The 21,638-nt window shown below is 45.0% G+C and overlaps 1 protein-coding gene across 6 annotated transcripts in view; it reads right to left on the minus strand.

Moving 5' to 3' along the window:
• GRAMD2B (GRAM domain containing 2B) overlaps window positions 1-21,638 on the minus strand; it is a 102,630-nt gene that overhangs the window by 2,634 nt on the left and 78,358 nt on the right. For 3 of the 6 annotated variants that reach the window (XM_059693742.1, XM_059693741.1, XM_059693744.1), the window contains exons 3-13: window positions 20,954-21,065; window positions 18,687-18,753; window positions 17,653-17,756; window positions 14,865-14,960; window positions 12,030-12,101; window positions 11,837-11,932; window positions 8,488-8,599; window positions 7,844-7,966; window positions 5,125-5,212; window positions 3,601-3,705; window positions 2,247-2,340 (exon numbers count right to left, since the gene is read on the minus strand). In XM_059693742.1, coding sequence (XP_059549725.1) covers window positions 2,247-2,340; window positions 3,601-3,705; window positions 5,125-5,212; window positions 7,844-7,966; window positions 8,488-8,599; window positions 11,837-11,932; window positions 12,030-12,101; window positions 14,865-14,960; window positions 17,653-17,756; window positions 18,687-18,753; window positions 20,954-21,065 — 1,069 coding nt within the window. Of the gene's footprint in view, window positions 1-241; window positions 963-1,810; window positions 1,850-2,246; window positions 2,341-3,600; window positions 3,706-5,124; window positions 5,213-7,843; window positions 7,967-8,487; window positions 8,600-11,836; window positions 11,933-12,029; window positions 12,102-14,864; window positions 14,961-17,652; window positions 17,757-18,686; window positions 18,754-20,953; window positions 21,066-21,638 lie in introns of those variants that run through there. The other 3 variants (XR_009452582.1, XM_059693743.1, XM_059693740.1) reach the window with 3 other exon arrangements.

Here is a 21,638-nt window from a genome sequence, read left to right on the forward strand (position 1 = left end):
AGATTAACCAGTGAATGTATATGCATACGAGCATAGCCCATGGACAAACACAGGGCGGGGGTGGGAGTGGGGAAAAAAGGGGGACATCTGCAATATGTTCAAAAATAAAGATTAAAAAGAAAAAAGAAAAGAAACCAAGAACTGATGCCCAAAATATATAGAACATTCCTACAAAGACAAAAAAACCCCAAAGTAAAACGAAGGGGATAATTTACAGAACAAAATCCAAAAAGATGTTCACCTGTGGTGGTAATCAGGAAAATGCAAATAAAAACCATGATGAGACCGGAGTGCCCACTGTTGGGCTGGGTGCAAGGGGCCAGGATGGACAGAGATGCTGCCCCTGGGAAGCATGTGAAGATAGATGGCAGAGGACTGCTCCACCCATTAGGCAGGTGGAAAAGAGGAGGGGTTAAAAATTATTCTTAGATTTCCAACAAGGATGACGGAAGGGCCTTGAGGCCATGAATAGAAATCGGGAAGTTACAAGCAGAGCAGGTCAGGAGGCCTGGACAAGAACAGTCCCTGACGGAGGGTAGAGGGGAATTGCGGGTGCAGAGTGAAGGAGCTGAGACGGGGCTCCGGTTCCCGCCGCACACGGCTGCCTGCGGTTTCACCAGCAGGCGGTGCTGCACCATCGCCCGACTGCCTCTGGCCGCAGGGGCAGACCGACCCCAAGGCACATGGGTGTGGCCTTGTAACTTCTGCTTCCATTCCTTAGAGTCAGGTGTGCACTTTATAACTTTTTAGAATGTCAACATGTGCATTTGACTCTAAACCCAGTTTTGTCTGTTTCTGCTTCAGGACAACGGTTTCTCCAGGAACCTAGCGTGGCCTCGTAGCTGAGTGGCGGGCCTCTGTCCGGGCTCCTCTTTTCCTGACTCTTTATAGAATGTGGTGTCCCAGCCAGGCCGGCAGGAGAATGGGAAGTAACACAGGCGAAGGCGGCAGGGTTCTGTGTGCTTCTGGTCCAAAGCATTCCGGCATATGCCAGAGGGAGCAAGATACAAAATCAAAACCAGCCCACTCACTTGGTCCGCATAGAAGCCCAAACACTGGTCAACATTTCATTACAAAGAAAACTAAAAATTATCTCAAGTCTCAACAACTGCCGTTGTAGAAAGGAAAATAATTCTGCTTGCTACCCCATACCTTCTCTAGGTGGATTTCGATTTAAAAGAGAAAAAGGTTTCAAGTCAGCCGGGAGATACAATGAGGTGATAGGAAGGATCCGGCATGCCCTGGTTTAAGGACAGGAGTTTGGGAACACCTTTGCTCTCCATACTTCAGTGGGTCAATGTTAGGTAACATTTGGTAAAGCAAAACAAACAGTTTGACTCCTTTGTAGTTCATGTTTCTCCCCAAGTAAGTGTAACTGCATTATCGTGGGAAGCTACTGGGCACTTGTGGGTTTGAACTGAACACTGAACTCCCCGAACCCTTTCCTTAAGGGTTAGGGTGAGAACAAATTTTTAGAGGGGAAGGGACAAACACATGGACAGGATAAGAAATGTTAATCAGGCTTAACTAGGATATTTCTGGCATGCCTGGTTTTTTCTCCTGTTCGCTCTCCTACTGAGTTCTAAGGATACCAAGGGCATGAGGACAGGCCTGCCCCACAGCTGCCCTCATAGGAAGGTACCTTTAGTGGTACAGGCACATCAGTGCGCGGTCAGCAAGGACTAAGGCTGGATTCTGAGGGGCAGGAGAGCAGGGGGCTTCCAAGCACAACGGACGTCACACAGACCTGCTTCCGATTCCAGGTCTGCCGACTTCCTAGCCTTGTCTCCTTGCGCAAGTTAATAGGAACTTGGATTCTTCTCGGTCACATAGGAACAGTGCCGTCCATCTCTCAGGGTTACGACAGGGAATGAATGCAGTAATTTGTGTGTGGCCACCGTGGGCCTGGGTGGAGGTGGGGCTGGGCTCTCGGTTGGGACACTCCCTCCTGGGTCCCTCCCCCAGCCCTGTGTCAGAGGTCACCTGCCCCTGGGCTCTGTGGCACAGAGAACTATTTCTAACCAAGGAGGAAAGCCAGGAGACACACCAACAAGGAAAATGAGGTCGGAACCTATTTCTTGGCGGAAATAAAAAATGGTCTTTCACATTTACCGTGTAATCCCCGGGCTGGGTCTGGCCATGTAGGCTGCTTGCTGCACACGCCAGCAGGGTTTTAATGCGTAACCACTGATCTATGGCAAGCGGCAGGCCCCGCCACGGCTGCCCCAGCACGAGAAAGAAATCACCTTTTCCAGTTTCATGATGTTCGCGGTGAGCTCCCGGCAGAGGGCCTCTGCGTTTAACTGCACCTGCGACCCCAGGCTGGACGGCGCTGCCTGTCTGCGAGGACAGAGAGAAACATTACCGTGGGCCGGAGCGGCCAAGACGGAAGTGGAAGAAACACCTCTGGCATGTACATGAACAGAAAACCAGGTTATAGCAGAAGAGAGTGAGCATTTAACTTGTTCACATCAGAAAGGCCCCGCAGTAATCCACTCCAGACTGGATGTTTGGGGGCTAATTCTTAACAGCTCAGCTGGAAATCTCTGAAGCTATTTTTGTTTAAGTGGCTGCAATGTGCCTCGGCTTCCAAACAAAAATCAGACAATTATTCTCAAGCCCGTGGTTTCTTCAACCCTTTTCATTAGCTTCCAGTAACCTCCCTATCCTCACTACAGCATCAATTTGCAAGAACTGTTGCTCTTCTCAGTTGTAGATGTAGCCACTGGTTGGCTGGCAGTGTATGGTCTTTGTAGTCATACAGACTGCATTTGAATCCTGATTCTATTTCAAACTGTCAGACATGAAGCTAACTATTTCTCTGGGTCTCAGCGACCTCATCTGTAAAATGGGAATAGCAGTAATAAGGTACAGTGAGAGAAAATTGTGTTTGCGCATGTGTGCATCCATTCTAGTAGAGTCAACAGCGCATGGTGTGTACTCTGTGTAGAGGACTAGCCCTACTTTTAGGACATTTGCTAAAAGTATGTTTCCTAATGTGGAATAACACTTTATTTTACTTTTTAGGCAGTGCGTCAAAATCCTCATGGGCATGGGTTTAAAGGAAAGGGCTCTCTGTCTGAATAGGTTTAATTAGGTCAGGCATGTAAAATGACTGTGATGGAAAAATTTCACAGGCACCATCAAGCAATTACTAGTCACGTGGATCTTTATAGTGAGGAAGAGTTTTGTAAATAAATGGGCCAATACAGAGTTATCGGTGATCAGATGTGCTGAGTTACTTGAACTGCTTCTCTCCTATGAATGTCTTGACTCCCTGCCCTTTCAGCTAAACTTTCATGTTTTAATAAATGGGCCAAGGTCACAACTGAGTCTCAGGATAAAAGAACAAGATAATGTACAATTAGGCTTGTTTCTTGCCTCATCACTGGCAACACGATAGCAACTCAAGAACATGCACAGTCAGGTCATTCATTTCTGGGACCTTCCCACCTCTGTATTCCCCATGTATACACTTAAAATATCTCATACAAAATGTATGCTTAATTAATATTTGCTAAGAAGGTTGCTAAACTCAAGTCAGACATCCTACTAATCTGAATAGCAAGCAGATGCTAGCGCAGGAGGGACATGTCTTACTCAGTGTGATGGGTGTCCATAATGGAGGTCAGTGACCCCAGCTGCTCCTCCAGGGTGTTAATTCTGTATCGCATGTAGAAGGTCGAGAGGATTAGCGCACAGACACTGGAAAGGAAAACAAGAGAAATCTCAGTGGTCAACGGCCAGGCCCTGATGTTCACAAAATAATAAACTCATAGAGACAGCCCTGGTCGGTGTGGCAAGGTGGTCAGATCGTAGGCCTACACACACAAGGGTCTTGGGTTTGATTCCCTGTCGAGGGCACATACCTGGGTTGCAGGTTTGATCCCGCTCATTCGGGAGGCAACCGATCGATATCTCTCTCTTAACATGAATGTTTCTCTCTCTCTACCTCCCCTCCCCTCCCTCCCTCCCTCCCTCCCTCCCTCCCTCCCTCCCTCCCTTCCTTCCACTCTCCTTCTCTTCCTCTAGAAATCAATGGGAAAAATATTTCAAGTGAGGATTAACAAGAAAAAATAAAACAATAACTCAGAGCCAACTGTACATTCTTCGAGGCAAAGTATTTTCTAAAACAACTTGGCCAAAGAGATTTTAAAAAAGATCTTTCTTCAAAGGTAGATGCTTGTCACAAAACTTTAGAGCTATCAAGGGATTTAAAATTCTTTAGCCCAAGTTCCTCAACTTACAAGAGATTCTAATAGGCTTTCCCGGGCCACCCCCGAGGCGGCTCCTTCCCCTGGCGCTGCCTCCCTCACTAGAAGGGCCCGGCCCAGCCTGTGAGTGCCCAGTCTTGTTCTCTGGTGACTCACAGATTCCCTGCTTTATCTGGAAACCAAACTGGGCCTGTCCTCCTTGGTGTGAGGAAGAGCCCAGAACTGGGTCCGGCTATTTTCAGAACCACTGATTACAGACTGGAAGTGAGGGGGAAGTTAAAAAGTCAATGCCTATGTTTTCAATCAAGGGGATGACATTTTCAAGTCGTTTTGGCCTCTAGCCAGAGAACATGGGTTGGATGAAAAATAAACAATCAGGACAAAGATGCTTCATTGTAATTTCCCAGCCAATAGCATTCACTCAGCCCTTAGTCCTCCGCTGGATTTGGCACAATCAGTTTGCTTTTCCTTCCTCCCTCTTTTCACTTTTTAAATGAGAAAGGGATGGACATGAAAATGTGACTGAAACTGCAATAGGAGACAAAAACCATGGAAGAAAAGATTTGGGTCACATTAGAGACAACTGAGATTTACAGTGGCTCTTGGCAACATGAGAAGATGATTCCTTTCAGAACTGAATCATTTAAAAAATATATATTTTTATTGATTTCAGAGAGGAAGGGAGAGGGAGAGAGAGATAGGAACATCAATGATGACAGAGAATCATTGATCAGCTGCCTCCTGCATGCCCCACACTGGGGAGGGAGCCCACAACCTGGGCATGTGCCTTGACCATGAATCAAAACCTGACCTTCTGGTTCACAGGTCGACGCTCAACCACTAAGCCATGCCATCCGGGCGAGAACTGAATCATTTCCTGAAGTCACTTCTAGTAAATTCATTTACTTACACAACTGCATAGAATATAAGAATATGGCGGAGAGTAGGACGATTCTGAGACTTCACTTTGTGTAAGATTCCAATGGATTCTGACTGACCTGTTGAGTAGAAAACAAAAAGTGACAGTTTTAAAACACGTTCTTCCAGCAATATTGCTATGGGGAAGAGGTACTTGAAACAGATAATTATTCCCAAGTATAGAAATCAAGGCAAATACTAACAGAAGCTTCCCGGTGTCATTTTAACCAGTAGCTACAATTCCTTCCAAACGTTCCCTTCAGTCCATATTTACTTAGGGCCTCCTCTGTGTTAAGCATTGTTGGAGGGAATGGTGAGTCATCTAGATACCATCCTTGTCCTCATACCAGTACAACTGGTAACTGGTTATTAGAATAACTTGTGGCCCAGTGCACCGATTTGTGCACATTGAAAGGAAATTAATTAGAAGAAATATTTTAATATTGCTATTCTCCCTTTCTCTATAATAGAAGTGTGAGAGATGAAAGAATATTAGAATATTAGTAAAATGTTTATGAAAATAACAACTGACAAATTGATTAAACTTATTCTAATATCTCCCTGTATACCACATTAAGAGTAAAAACACTTTCAGAGTGCTTGCTAATTTCCTTTGTGATGAAGTATTTAGAACTTTAACTTTAACGTCACATGCTCTTCAAACTCGAGAGAAAGCAACATATAACTGACCATGTGCGAAAACGGGTTTAGGTAGGGATATTCCTACTCTGTCTAGAGTTTGTCCTTGTGATTTAGTAATAGTTATCGCAAATGCTGGCATCATGGGAAACTGTCTTTGAATTAATTTAAATGGGAGGCCAGTGTCAGATGGGGACAAATCATTTCTTGGAATCAGAACAACCTCTCCTTAACTCGCAGATCCAGTTAATACTTCAGCTTCGATTATGTTAGGTCGCAATCTTTTGATAATAAACCATTACAAAGACCCCATTTACTAGTAAGATTTCTCAGTAGCATGATGATTACACGTACTTTCAATTTTAATTTATTACACGGCATTCCCGAAGGAGTAATACTAGTAAGCAATTCGATGAGAAAATTTTCTTTTCGGCATCATCTGTTGAATCGATGGAATCATCACTCAAATATGTGTGAACATCTCCATTGAGTACATCCAAAATTTCTTCATTTAATTTATGAACGTGCTCATTTTGAGGACAAAGAATCTGACATGTAACAGTCATTCTACCACAACTATGTTAAAAAACAACCGAATTCACGATCAACAATGACAGATCAAAACACACATGTGCGATTGGTGCCAGTGAGAGCTTTATATGTATTGCGCATGTGCGAGTCAATGTTTATTTTTAAATTGCCAGTATGTATCATATGTACCAGTCATTTGGTTGGTCAGACGGCCGTAAAGGCCGATCACTTAGCCTTTTATATACATAGACTAGAGGCCTGGTGCACAAAATTTTGTGCACTCAGAGGGGTCCCTCAGCCTGGCCTGTGCCCTCTCGCAGTCTGGGACTCCTCGGGGGATGTCCACCTGCTGGCTGCAGTTAGACATCTTTAGTGCTGCTGAGGAGGCGGGAGAGGCTCCCATCACCACCGCTGTGCTAGCAGCCGTCAGCCTGGCTTGTGGCTGAGCAGAGCTCCCCCTGTGGGAACGCACTGACCACCAGGGGGCAGCTCCTGCATTGAGCGTCTGCCCCCTGGTGGTCAGTGTGTATCATAGTGACCAGTCATTACCAGTCATTCTGCTGTTAGGATCCATTTGCATATCACCCTTTTATTATATAGGATAGAGGCCTGGTGCATGGGTGGGGGCCAGCTGGTTTGCCCTGAAGGGTATCCTGGTTCAGGGTGGGGGTCCTATTGGGGTGCCTGAACAGCCTGGGTGAGGGGCTGAGGGCCGTTTTCAGGCTGGCCATGGCTGCAGGCTGGAAGCAGGTATCTGGGATTTATTTATCTCCTATAATTGAAACTTTGTAGCCTTGAGCGGAGCTCGGGGCCGGCAGGGCAGGTGGGAAGCTTGGCTTCCTCCATTGCTGGGGGTAACCCAAGCCTCCTGCTCGCTCCAGCTCCATGGTTGCTGCCATCTTAGTTGGGTTAATTTGCATATTTGCTCCTGATTGGCTTGTGGGCGTGGTGGAGGTATGGTCAATTTTCATGTTTCTCTTTTATTAGATTAGATTAGTACATAAAAAATAATTCATTAATTTGAGTTTTAACAGCATTTTTTTGAATTACAATCTCAAAGTATTCTGAGTAACAGAGGGGCCTTCATGAAGGCTGTTCACCTTTATATCCCCCACAGTAAAGCAGAGGACTTAGCAATGTTAGTTGAATGAATAAATAAATTAATATGCAAAGACCTACAACAGGAAAGGAGGGGGCGGGGATATGAAAGGCAGCCATGAAGTGAAATGTGAGGGCCCTTTAAAAGTTACAAGCAGCCGAAACCGGTTTGGCTCAGTGGATGGAGCGTCGGCCTGCGGTCTGAAGGGTCCCAGGTTCGATTCCGGTCAAGGGCATGTACCTGGGTTGCGGGCATATCCCCAGTAGGAGATGTGCAGGAGGCAGCTGATCGATGTTTCTCTCTCATCGATGTTTCTGACTCTCTATCTCTCTCCCTTCCTCTCTGTAAAAAATCAATAAAATATATTAAAAAAAAAATAAAAAAAATAAAAGTTACAAGCAGATCTTCCACCCCCTGCCCCTGCCCCCAATCTGCTCCTCACCGTGTGCAGGGAGACTCTTGGCTTTGCCTTCAGGTGCTCTGTTCATCTGGACATCTGTCCTCGTTGGCTTTGCTTCTCCTTTGGAGACACTGAGGACTGTCTGGGATTCTGTCACATGGAAATCTGTCAGGCCAAACAGGGCTGGATAAGTACTCTCCTCAAAACATTGAAAATGTAGTATCAACCACAAAAGCAAACCAAGCTCTCAACATGCACAATGACCAAGTACATAAATGGATCTTCTCCTAAGCTGGTTGAATGGCTGGGGATTCAATGATGGAGCAATTAAGTAATAAAATAATATAAGGACGGTCTGTCTTTACCCCACGGACTCATGGAGATGATTCAGCTGTAACAATTCATAATATTTTCAAAAGAGGGAAGGAAACAGTATTTTTCTCTCTTTCAATCAACCTAGTATTATGTCGATTTATGAGAAATTTATTAAATATGCATAAATGGAGATGGAATTTTACCACATAGGCACATCCGTGTGCTGGAACTTTCCCCAGATTCCCTTCCCAGTTGTTAACTAGGAAGACAACGGGTGTTTTGTGGTTGGTTTTGTTTTGTGTTTTTAAGGGGTGGGATGAAGATGTTTTGTGGCGAATGAAAAGTTAGTCAAGATACAGAACTTTCCAGACCTCTGGAGTTCTCGGACTCAGGCGTCTGCGAGCCGGAGCTGCTGTAGCCTCCCAGGTCTTGCCTCCTTTGTTGAACCACTCCATCCAGATCTGAGAACTCGTCGTTGAAATCCTGCAGGGAAGTAATGACATGGAGAGAGGCCATTTCCCCTATGAAGAAGGCAGGCCTTTGCAGGCCCCAGCCTTTTTCTTTGGCCTGACCTATAAAATAAGGAAAGGAAGGAAGGATTTCCCCAAACTACTGGGATTTTCCCTACAGATCACTGGGTATCTGCTTCCTGAAACCGAGATTCTTCCGGGCAGTTAGAATTCTATCAACAACAGTGGCCAACTTGCTTGAAACAACAAATGTCTAGAAAAACACTAGAATGCTGATGACTGAAAAGCTGCAGAAGCCTCACTTAGCACTTTATGATGAGAAAGTGACTGAAATAGACATATATAAAAGAAAAATGTAGACAGAAAGATCTAAATGCATGTTTGAATATGCAGATACAGAGAAAGGTATTCTTCAATTATAGTTTTTAAAAAAAGGTGTTGGATAATGATCAACATAATTTGATGAACAAGAATAGATTGATCTAGAGACAAATGGTAGGGGAGGGGGGGTTAGAGAGCAACCAAAGGACTGTATGCATGCATATTATCATAACCAATGGACACAGACACTGAGGGCTTGCCCGGGGTGGGAATGCCTGGGGGGTGGGGGGTGGGGGGTGAGGGCGGGGTCAATTGGGGAAAAAGGAGACATATGTAAAACTTTAGACAATAAAAGGGAAAAAAAAGGTATTGGAAAAAGACAAGGGCAAATGGCTTTAACAAATTAGACCCTGAAAGGAAAACTTTAGTTTTATTTTCCCTTCACTAAATCAAAACAGGGTCAGCAATATTACATGTAAATTACAGAAGCGTGATAAGGGAGTGGGAAGTAGGGGAAACATGGAGTCCCAGCCATTCCCCCCCACTTGCTTCGGAACCAAAGACCAGGCTGTCACTGAAACACGCTGGGAAGGCACCGTGGGCTGAGCACTCTACAGTCTAGTCAGCTGTCAAATGAAGAAGAGACTCGTCTTGTAAGCAAGTTGCCAACCTTCCACCTTCAACTAGCTGTCTCTGGGTCATTTCAATGTCATGCAAGATTTTTATAGGGAATGAAAATGGAAAAAATTCAAGTCTCTTGAACGTAATGACTATGTATTGAATGCCTGTCATGTATGAGGCAGTAGGCAAAGCCCCTTACACAGAAGATTGCACTTAACCTTCACAGCTACTTTGTGGGGTTGGCATTGTGCTAGATGAGGAAACTGAGGAGAGCAGTTACAGAGCCCGTCCGATGGCATAGCTCAGCGGGGTGGAACCAGATTTCAAACCAGACTTGTTGGATTCTAAGTCATAGGCGCTTAATTCTATTTTGTACTACTTTTTAAAAGTTTTAGAAAAGGTTTTATAGAAGTTTTTTTTTTTTAAAAAATTGAGATAAAAATTCACAACATAAAATTCACCATTTTAAGTGTACTATTTAGTCATTTTTAGAAAATTCACAATGTTGTGCAACCATCACCACTATCGTGTTTCAGAACATTATTATCACCCTGCCAAAAAGAAACCTTTACCCATTCCCAGTCACTCCCAATTTTCCCTCTCCCTCATTCTTTGGCAGACGCTGATCTAGTTTCCATCCATATGGATTTGCCTATTTGGAACATTTTCTAAAAATGGAATTATACAATATTGTGGCCTTTTGTGTCTGACTTTTTTCACCTGGCATGTTTTCAAGGATCATCCACGTTGTAGTGTGTAACAGTAATTCATCATTACTTTTTAGGAAAAGAATATTCCATTGTGTGGATAGATGACTTTTTGTTTATTCATTCATCTATCAGTGGGCATTAAGTTTGTTTCCACTTTTTTGCTATTATGAATAACTAGAGGTCTGGTGATGGATTTGTGCACTGGTGGGGTCCCTCGATCTGGCCTGGGGGATTGGGCTGAAAACAGCTCTCTGACATCCCCTGAAGGGTCCCGGATTGCGAGAGGGTGGTTCTCAGGTGACACACCCGGAATCGGGCTCCCTGCTCTCTGGGTCTGGGATGCGGGTGAAGCCGATTTGGGGCCAACAGTGCCCCAGCAGTGACCTAACCCACGGCCGATTCCATGAGGAATCAGGCTCCCTCCTCTACTGGTTGAAGTGTCTGCCCCCTGGTGGTCATTGAGCATCATAGCTACCAGGCAAACGGGCAAATGGTTGGATGGGCGCTTAGGCTTTTATATATATAGATAGCTATGATCATTCTTACTCAAGTTTTTGTGTGAATATATTTTCAATCTTACTACTTTTTGAATAGCTCTCAAAAAACAAGATTTGTAGATCTTGAAACCATGGGCTCATACCACTTCACCAAAGGTATTTCAACATTTAACAATAATCAATTTAGGAATAATCAATTGAATCATATGGCTAGGACTCTCCTGGGCCAGCTTACACCTTCACAGGTCTACATCGTGTACAAATGGGGGGACTTACTCCCCACAGGAGGTTTACTTGGTAGTCAACAAAGTCTAAAGGAACCAAATAATCTCTACCTTTCACTTGGGCATTATAGCTTTCTATATATATATAAAATTTATATTTATATATTGATTGATTGATTTCAGAGAGGAAGGAGAGAAAGAGAGAGATAGAAACATCAATGATGAGAGGGTATCATTGATTGGCTGCCTCCTGCAAACCCCCAACTGGGGATCAAGCCCGCAACCCCAGCATGTGCCCTTGACCAGAATCGCACCCGGGACCCTTCAGTCCACAGACCTATGCTCTATCCACTGAGCCAAACTGGCTAGGGCTATAGCTTTATTTTTTTAGTTATTTCTAGGTATTGCTCATCTTCTCCATTAAGCTGGCTGTCAAGTCTTTGAAGGCAAGAACTAGGCTAGATTTTTCCTGATGTCCTTAAAGTATGTCCTAGCACGGAACCTTCAACACAGAAGACATCCAACTGTTTGTGGGATGAATCATGCCCCTCCCCAAGTAGATTGGTGAATCCTTCTAAAATAACACTGACAAGCAAACGAGCAAGACTTTATGAATATCTCTGGTGACCAGTCATCCCAAGGCAGCCCACTACTGGGTTTCTTTTCCTTTACAGGACAACCCTTCAATTCCTTGAAAAAAGTTTATGACCCCCTATGGTCATCCTCTTCTTCAGGACACAGAGGCCCTGTTTCTTCGTCTTGTCTTAACTATTACGGCCCTAAGTTCCTCCTGCACCCTGGTCATGGCGGAAGGAGACGCGTAGTTGCATCACATATTCCCTTTCTTTTGCATTTAGACATTATGTAGGCAACTCACCAGAGGCAGAGATGAAGGGCGGTCTGTCCGGAAGCGGTCTGCCCGGAAACTGTTTTCAAGAGATGATGGGTTGGGACTGTTACCAACACTTGTATCCTGCAATGATTTAAACAAAATGAAACACCAGGTTAACTACGGGACTGTAAGAAGCACGGAAGACAGATGAGTCATTGGGGCTCGGCAATGTACTCACATCTAAGTGTCCACACACGGATTTGAGTAGTTTATACGTGGAATCTCTGGAGAGGAGGGAGACAAATATGTACTGAAAACGAAACAGAGTAATTAATAACAGACACTGCCTGATGAGAAGGGAGTATTCAGACTTCAAACATTTCTTTGTATATCTTTTTTTTTTTCACTTTAAATGATACAGACCATTATCTGGTCCATATCCTCATCCTGCTCACCCACACATTCAGTTCTTATTCTACTCCCGCACTAAAGGAAATATACTCCCCAATGATAGCAACAAAACCCTCAAACTCAATTGAAGTAATGGACAAACATAGAGAAAAATGAAGGCTCCAATACCCTGAGAAAGGCACCCCAAATCAGCACCAGTAGGAAAAGACCTGGGCATTAAGAAAAGGCTGGTGATATTTACTAGACCCTCTCCACCTCCTTTTTTGTTTGCTTGTTTAGGCATCTAGCAATTCCTGAGGGTCTGCTTTTTCTGTGCTGACCTCTCTTTCCACTGAAAATTTCCCAGGGGCTCTAATAGGCTTGTTCTTTTTCAAGCCACTTCCAGATCCTTCTTGTACAAATATGGAGATTTCTGCAGAGGGTACTTGTAAGTGAGTTATGGGAAAGAAGTAAAATCAGAGCCAGACAAGTAATTTGGGGACCAACGACATAAGGAAAAATGATTTTACCCTAAACAGTATGCTGAGAAAAATATTAAAACTTACTCTTTCTCCATGTATTTGAGCCATAGAATCTTTCCAGGCTCACTTTCCAAATTTTGTGATTACCCCTCGTATTCAATTCACCCATTAAAGAAACTGATACAATTTCCAATACGATCTATATATATAAAAGCCTAAGCAACTGGCCGACTGGCCGGTAGGTATGACGCGCACTGACCACCAGGGGGCAGACGCTCAATGCAGGAGCTGCTGAGCGACAGCAACTTTGCAGAGTGCCTTCTCGCACTCTGGGACCCCTGGGGGATGTCGGACTGCTGGTTTCGGCCCGATCCCCGCAGGCCAGGCTGAGGGACCCCACCTGCTGGAGGGACCCCACTCACTCCGCAGATGCCCTTTGAGCCCCAGTGCTGCTCCAGGTGCGGCCAGCTGGGGAGGGATAATGGGAGGTTGGCTCCAGGGCATGTCTGGCCCGTCCCGCCCAGTCCCGCCCCACCAGCCACCTTCTAATTAATTTCCTTTCATGTGCACGAATCCATGCACCGGGTCTCTAGTATAATATAATTCAGTATGATATCCCAAAGTAGTTAACATTATAGGTTCTGGCATTAGCCAGACCCAGTTGTAAATTTTGGCTCTGACACGGAGTAGGCGACATTGGGCAAATTGCTTACTTAGGCCCTCTTAGCTTCAGTTTTCTTAACAATATCTACCCCCAAAAGGGTGGTAGGGTAGAATAAATGGGAAAACATAAGGAAAGTATTTAGCATATGCTTGGCAAGAAGTACTTGATGCTTAATAGCCATTAGTTTATCTAAATATTTTTTCAAAAATAGGTATTAACATATTTTCTAGCTCATCTTTCCCTCTTCAACTATCCAGTATGGTTATACAAATGGAATGTGGCTTTTGTGCTTTCATAGAAATAGTAGGCAAAGTATTAAAAAATATTTTCAAGTGAAATATGGGTAACCAAAATATTCCACTCCGTCTCTCTACCCAAGCTGAAATAAACACCTCTCAGTGAAAATATTTCTGGTTGCACATGACTGTAGCATCACAACAGTCAACAACAGCTTGAGAATTCCCATACAGAAGTGGGATAGAGCCCAGCCCATGTGGCTCAGTGGTTGAGCATTGACCTATGAAACGAGAGGCACCTGGCGGACTCGAGACCCAGTAAGGGATGTGCAGGGGGCAGCTGATCAATGATTCTGTCTCATTGGTGTTTCTCTCTCTCTCTCCCTCTCACTTCATCTCTGAAATCAATAAAAGTATCCTATATAATAAAAGGCTAATATGCAAATAGAGTGAATGGCAGAATGACAGGTCACTATGATGTGCACTGACCACCAGGGGGCAGACGCTCAATACAGGAGCTGCCTCCTGGTGGTCAGTGTGCTCCCACAAGGGGAGCGCCGCTCAGCTAGAAGCCGGGCTCACAGCGGGGGAGTGCAGCAGTGCTGGCGGGAGCCTCTCGGGGGCCGCTTGGGGGATGTCCACCTGCCAGCTTAGGCCTGCTCCCTAAGGGGTCGGGAGGGCGCAGGCCGGGATGAGGGACCCCCTAACTCTCAAGTGCACAAATGTCGTGCACCGGGCATCTAGTATTTAATAAAAAAAGTGGCATAGGTAAGGCAACCTGGAAGCCAAGAGGGGCCAGGAACTGGTCTGAATTTGGGCGTGCATAACAAGCACACGTTTTAGGTATTTGGGATGCCTTTGGAGAGGTCCCATCTGAGGTTATGGGGCGGCTGGCCACCCCCACTGCAGGGACTCCTCAGTGTCACCCACCCCACCCTGTCAACAAGGTGGGGACGGTTGTTGTTTTAAATCATGTTAAAGACACTGAACATCAACTTAGCCTGACCTAACAGATGATAGGGAAAGGGAAGTTCGGAACAAATTTTATGTTTTTGACCTCGGTCAAGCAAATATAAATAAGTCAGCGGGAAATTAAAAATTGGCAACAATGATATTAGAAGAAATCATCTTGTGAGGGGAAACAACAGTACAGGCTAGGATTTTACAAATCAGTCTTACATATACGTGGTGATTCCCTGTGGGAGATACTGATATTTATGGTCCAGGGTGTTGGTCTCGGCAGGAGGGGAGGGAGAGCAGAGCAGGATGGAGCAAGGTGCCCTGCTCTGGGGCATACTCACCTTGTCTGTGACCGTCGCTATAATCAGGGCATTTGGCACCAGAAGCGCAGTTTTGGTTTTCTTTATCAGGGTTACGGAGAAAGCCGGAATAGAGATCTGAAACAGAAGCCCTGCATTAACATAGTGGTTAAGACTTCACAGAACAACACTTCGAGTTTTCCTGTTAAAGGAAAAAACAGACGGATAACAAGTCAGCAGCAGGCTCTCCGGGACCCATGGAAAGTCCATCTTAAAGAGGGGCCTGGGTGTGTCCCTGAGCTCCTTAAGCTGTTAATGCAAAGCCAGGGAATAAATCGGGATCATCAGTCCCTCTGAACAGCTTCCTGGGAAACCTTTACCTTTAGACTTGGGACCAGAATGCAAAATTTACATGCGTGCTAAAGATAAGCCCCAGGCTCTAAAGAAGGTTGCTTTTGCAGGCTAATCTCCCATACCCCCCTCTCCTCTGTCTCAGGCACATGTGGGTAGGTAAAATGTTGAAAAGCACTGGTGTAATAGAACCATTACTGGACAGAAAGTCTGGAACTTGAATTCTCAGCTCGGTTCTCTTACTGTCTATATGACCTCCTCTACCTGATGAGTTATCCTTTCTAGGCCTCAGTTTCCTGATCTGTAAAATGGGGTTAGTTTTACCTACTTCCCAGGATGTTCTGTGGATTAAATGAGATAATGTATGGAAAATGCCTAGCACTCAGAGACACTGTCCTTCATTTCCTCATTTGCCTCATGTAAAGAGGATGGGTTCAAACAATAAAGAATAACAATGACAACTGTAGCAGCTACTATTAATACCTATTTACAGGTGATAATGCCACTTAGTTATGACCTTCCTGTAAAGCAGATATTCTGAGAGATAAGGACATTTGTGTAGCGAGGCGTATGACTTGCTTAAGGTCATAAATATAGTAAGTTACAAAGACAGAATCCGAACAAATCTTATCCTAAGTGTAGTTCTTTTTCCGTACAATATACTACAAGAATGTATCAGATGCCACAAAGAATAGTTGATACTTCATGAGTATAAAATGACAACTAGATCACATGTGAGAGATAAAGTAGAAATAATAACCTTTAGTGTGAGCCTAGGTGGACTGTGATGCACATATTTAATTTTACAAGCATCTGAAAATACCAGTGGGCTAGAAGGCCCTGATTAAATTAACACTACACTTGATTAATCTTTTTTGTTCCAGGGTAGGGTGTTTAGAAAAGTCCTCTTCCTAGAGAAAATCGTGGTTGCCTTGAGCTCACATTGGATGGTGCTGGACCCAGGCCTGCTGGCAGGGAGGAAATCCCGCCACGGAGCTGAGGCCCCATCCCCTTGAGCCCTCCTTCCAGGGGAAGAAATGTACACGTCACTGTCCCGGTCCTATGTCCCCACTCTGCTCGTTTTCAATCTCCTGTCTCTTAGATATAGCACATGCAAAAGCAACCCCGGTGTGGCAAGCCTTTAAACACAGGGTCACTCCTTGTACCTTTGTTTGGTCAGTTTTCTCGTAGATGGCTGTAGGATTTTGAAACCATTGGCAGAATCGTATGCGTGTGAAACTGCACATGCTGGCTTTGTGAATTCCCCTATCCTTAACAAAGGAAGACTAAGACTTCCTCACTAATGTCTTCACACCCTGCTGCTTCAGTGAGTTGCTGGCTCTCCCTGAACTCCTGACAGCATCTTTACCACCTCGAACTGGATGGCGCTCAACCCCCAACCCCCGTCCCCACTCCATGAACAAGGTCTTAGAATCCAGAAATCTTGGAAATAGGGTGGAATGCTGCTTAATATCACTTTGCATTATAGTGATTCAGATAATAACTGTGCATCTAAAACAACTCTATATAGTAAAGGAACAATATAAAAATAACATTCGACCTAAAAATAGCATGCTAGTTTGCTGACTCAACACCAACAAAATAAAGAATTTCCATTTCATTTGTTACGTGGTCTTTAGCTAGAAGACTGCCCGTGGCTGTAGGGAGAATACTTAAATTAAACATACCTACCACTTAAAGAGAATTTTTAACCAGCTACTTCATGAATAGAAAAGCTGCTTACTCATAATCACAAATCAGAATGCTTGAAACCTCGCTGCGGTCACGCACACCCAACACGGCGTGCCTCTGACTCCTTATTGGGGTGGCCTGGATGTGACAGCACAGCTCAAAGGGCAAGAATGTCAGAGGCATGGAATTCTCTTCCCTTCTGATGCCACAGTCCCAAGGGCCTTGTTTTAGAAGGCGGTGGCTTGGGAAGCTGCCAACTCCTTCGGGCTGTTCTCCTCAGCGGCTCAGTGTGTCACGGGCGTCTGTTTCCCCAGCTCTGTACTTAATGGGGATGCCAAGGTGTCAGTCAGCACCCGCTGGGGATTGTGGGTATATGACTCTCAGACTCCGTCATAATGCTGCAGTTCCTGCTCCTTCTGGGCTGGCAACAGTACCCAGTGAACTCTGTAAGCAGCTTTTTCTAGATGGTTAACTGGTATGAACACAGAACAAAATCGGGATTTCTTTTAACAAATTGTTTTAGTTTAATGTACATCCTTAAAACTGATGGTGGAACACTTTTCATAGGAATAACGCGTTCTCTGGTGACACCGGCCGGGTAAGAAGGATTGAGGGCAGGATTGTGGGAGAGAGGGAGGTGTTGGCATTGAGAACCTGTCACTCAGAACCTGTCCCCTTTGGAACCACCATTAAGGGTATAATAATGACACAATACTTACAAATATTGCTACACTGAAAGCAATTACTATCCACAGGGTTAGCTTCCTTTCTGAAAAATGATACAAACCTTAGTGTCTTTTCCAAAGACCTTGGAATAAAAGCAAATCCAGTTTTCTGACACAAAGAGCTTCCCTTGGTATAAAATTTCTTTCTGCAGAGCACAGGTAAAGCCTGAGAAAACACACACATATTACATCACTTGGAATTTACATTCAGAACGAGAATTCTGTACAGATGCTGGTGACTCCGGGATGGGCAGAGACAACCCACTCCCATGCTCACAACATCTGTCATCCCCTTTCAGTCATCTTCACTGGAGTAAAAGTAGAGAGATGAGGGTCTGTTTTTTTCATTCAAAGTTGTACACATTTTAGCATGAAAATCAAACCAGAAAGGCAGATCTATCACTGCCAGTGAGTTCAGGAATGGTGTTTCAGGATTCTCCTCTATGTAGGAAGGTGTGTCCCTTTGTGCTAACCTTAGCGCTCCTGCCCTCCTTCCCTGGGACTGTCACTGGTGACGCCCTTTGACATAGATGGTCCAACTGCCGGTACAGCATGTGACCCACGCCTTCCTGCTTGGGGATCATGGCTGGAACCAGCATCTCGCCCTAGCACTGTACACGGAGGGGCTGGAATGGAGCCCTGGGCCCTGGTGAACCCTACGGCGAGCAGGTGCTTAGCTGGCACGCTGGGCAGGGTGTTTAGGTGTGGCCATTGCGCCCTGCACAATGCAGCTGTCAGCACATGTCTGTCCACCCAGGTCTGTGTGTCTTTTTAGTCTTCTTTTAGTGGCCTGTCTTGCTCCAGGCCTGTTATCCTAAATCTCAGAACAATCCAAACACAGTGCATTTCAGCAGTAGGTATGGAAGGTGAGGACCTCATTCTGGAATCATCTTGGATCGGCTCCATATCAAGTAGGGAGACTCAGGTTCCCATTCTACTCGTCTTTCAAGAGCCTCGGTGAGAGCTGAATGAAGCTGGCGCTGCGGCTGCCTCGTGACTTTCAGAAACCACCCCTCGGTGATTCAGTCCCCAGTCCTCTTCCTCCCCTAAACCAATGAGCATCTTTTCAACTATGGAGCTTTAAAAGCCAACTTACTTTGCCTCAGTGGTTCTTCAGTCGGGACATCAAGAAACAGCTTGTGGAAGTGCAAATTTGCCTTGTACTACAGTGGGAACAAAACAGACATGGCCGCTCTCAGTTTTTTGTGGAACATCACTCATTTTAACTCCAATTTAAATGACACAATACATGTTCCCTCCCTTATTTCAGCATCTTCATGAATTCCATCTCTCTGATCTTACAGTCTCCAACACAACCCTTCAGTGGAAGGCAGGGCACGAAGGGTATCAGTGCCCTGCTGGTTGCATGTACAGTATAAGCATGATGCAGCGGGTGCTGGATAAGGATGTCCCATGTAAGAAATGAGAGGGATGCTAAGGAATCTCACCAGGGCACTAAGGCTACAGGTGGGTAGTCTATTAAAAACTCTGTAGCCGAAACCAGTTTGGCTCAGTGGATAGAGCGTTGGCCTGCGGACTGAAAGGTCCCAGGTTCGATTCCGGTCAAGGGCATGTACCTGGGTTGCGGGCACATCCCTAGTGGGAGATGTGCAGGAGGCAGCTGATCGATGTAACTCTCTCATCGATGTTTCTGACTCTCTATCTCTCTCCCTTCCTCTCTGTAAAAAATCAATAAAATATATTTAAAAAAAAACAAACAACAAAAAACAACAACTCTGTAGTCACATCGACCTGAGTTCCAGTTTTGGCCACACTTCTTCTTTGGTATGTGATTGTGGTCTATCACTTAGCCTCTCTGGGCCTCAGCTTCCTCTTCTGTGCCAGAGGTCAAAAACAACTTGCCTCCATGGGATGCCCTAAGGCTCAAATGGGACAGAACAGCTAAGGACCTACTACCTGGGATTGTCACAACACTGTTGTGAAGGCGGTTCCTTAGCCAGTGTCCCAGGGAGATGACCATCAAGACCGGTAGGGTTTCTGTCCAGGGAGGTAGAAGGCCCAAGAGTCTGAAATGTTGAAAATCTCTTCATTTTCAAGGAATCTATTTCTACCACTCTGACAACAATGTACAGACCAAATTTCACACTTGGCAAAATGCTTTCACAAACCACCCCAGGATCGCCACTGCCTGGGTCAGGACACTGTGCCTCAGAGATACCGGTTACCTGGAACCACAGCTCTCAGACGTAGAGCTGTGTCCTCCTTCCAAGCACCCCTCTGCCTGACAGATGCTTTCGATGGAAAACTCTTAGGAGCAAAACAGATCCTTGATGTCCTGTTATCCAAACCAGGTGTGATCCCAATGGCAAAAGTGGCCCTAGTACTGCTGTCAAGAAGAGCTTCAGACAGGCCGTGCAGATGACGGACGGCCCCCACAGTTACTATTTTATAGAGAAACACCTCATATAGTAGGTTACCTCACGCCGCCTCCTAGGAGTACACCTGCATCCAGGAAGTTATCTGATTAAAGCCAGGTGTGCAAGGGGGCTTTACTGAGATTTCGTTTTTAGTGGCTACAGTGAGCGCCACTTGATTTAAAAATATCCCGGGCCATGGACTCTTCAAACATATCATTGTTGTAAGAGGTTTTAAGAAAAGGGTAGTGTGACTGATAGAAATGAAAAGCATTACCTGGCTCTTGAGCGGATGTTTGAGAAGGGAAACAGAAAAGCCTTTATAAAAGGTGTTCACTACTGGGATGATTGTGGACATTTGAAAAACATGGATTTCACATTAATAATCTATTTTCTGCACTTACTATTTAGTTAAATTTCTTGGGTGTGCCAACAGTGTTTTGTAATAGTTCTTAGGAGACACATATTCAAGTATTTAGGGATGAATTATCAAAAAATCCCACTGTTGGCCTAGTAAGTCCGTCACACGCTACGGCGCAGAACTGGGCCTCGATACACTAGTATTTTAGAGCAGAAGCAAGTAATGCCGCTGTCCGCAGGTCTTCCTCTTGTGCAGCTGGGTGGCCTCTGTCCCCATACTCCTTCATTTCAATGCAAGGATGTCACACCTCTCCCAGTCTTGGCCAATTATGAGACAAGCATGCGACTCGGTGCCGATCCCTGCTGGGGGTGTCTGTGGGCACGTGTCAGAGTTAGGGGCACAGTCTGGGGCTCAGTCCCACTCAATATGTGTTGAAAGGTCAGCTGTAAATTATGATAGTGATGAAAAATCGATGGAAGGCTCTGTGGTCCGTCCTTTCTCCTAGATCCTCTACAACCAATGCCCATGTAGTCCTGCCCAGCGGGAAGCTGCCTGCGTGGGCTCCTCCTTCCCATTGGCGACACGCTCTGTCGCCCTGGAGATAACACATGCCCCACGCCCGCTTACCTGGCTGGAAGATGAAGACTTTTTCCTCTCAATCTTAGAGTCATTTTTGCTTTCTGTTTTGCAATCGTTCTTATCACTCACTAAAGAGACACCATCGAAACTGGATTTTGACCTGAGGAAAGAAAACCCAGGGAGACTAAAGAATGAATTTTTTATGCTGCTCATTCATTTCATTGTAATACATCTTGATTATCATCCCATCTCACAAGAAGACCTGCCGCTCGCCCTGCCCTTCTGGATGTCAGCAACCACGTGTCACCCTCTCAGGGGTTTACAGAGCCGATGCTGTCGGGCTGGGATGGCTTCAGCAGACTGGAATCTCAGACTGAAGCCATGGCCATTTGTAGAAGAGAAATATAACCATCCAGTTGCGAAAATAATTCTATCACCTCAAAAGTATTTTAATCAGTATAAAGAGTATAGGAGGCAGATCATTAAACAAAATTCCAGCTATAGTTCAATCAAAAACATTTTTATGTCAGAAATCTATTAATATTTAACAGGTGTTCATTAAGTGGGGCATTGTGTGAAATGCCTGGGACACACAAGACAGTCTTTATCCTTAAGGAGCCTGTGCACAATCAAACATCTCTCTAAGTCCTCATCACAAGAAAAAAATGTGTAGCTATGCATGAGGACATATCAACTAGACTTACTGCGGCGAGCATTTCACAATGTTTACAGA

Source organism: Myotis daubentonii, chromosome 4, assembly GCF_963259705.1.
Source record: "Myotis daubentonii chromosome 4, mMyoDau2.1, whole genome shotgun sequence".
Taxonomy (NCBI): Eukaryota; Metazoa; Chordata; class Mammalia; order Chiroptera; family Vespertilionidae; genus Myotis; species Myotis daubentonii.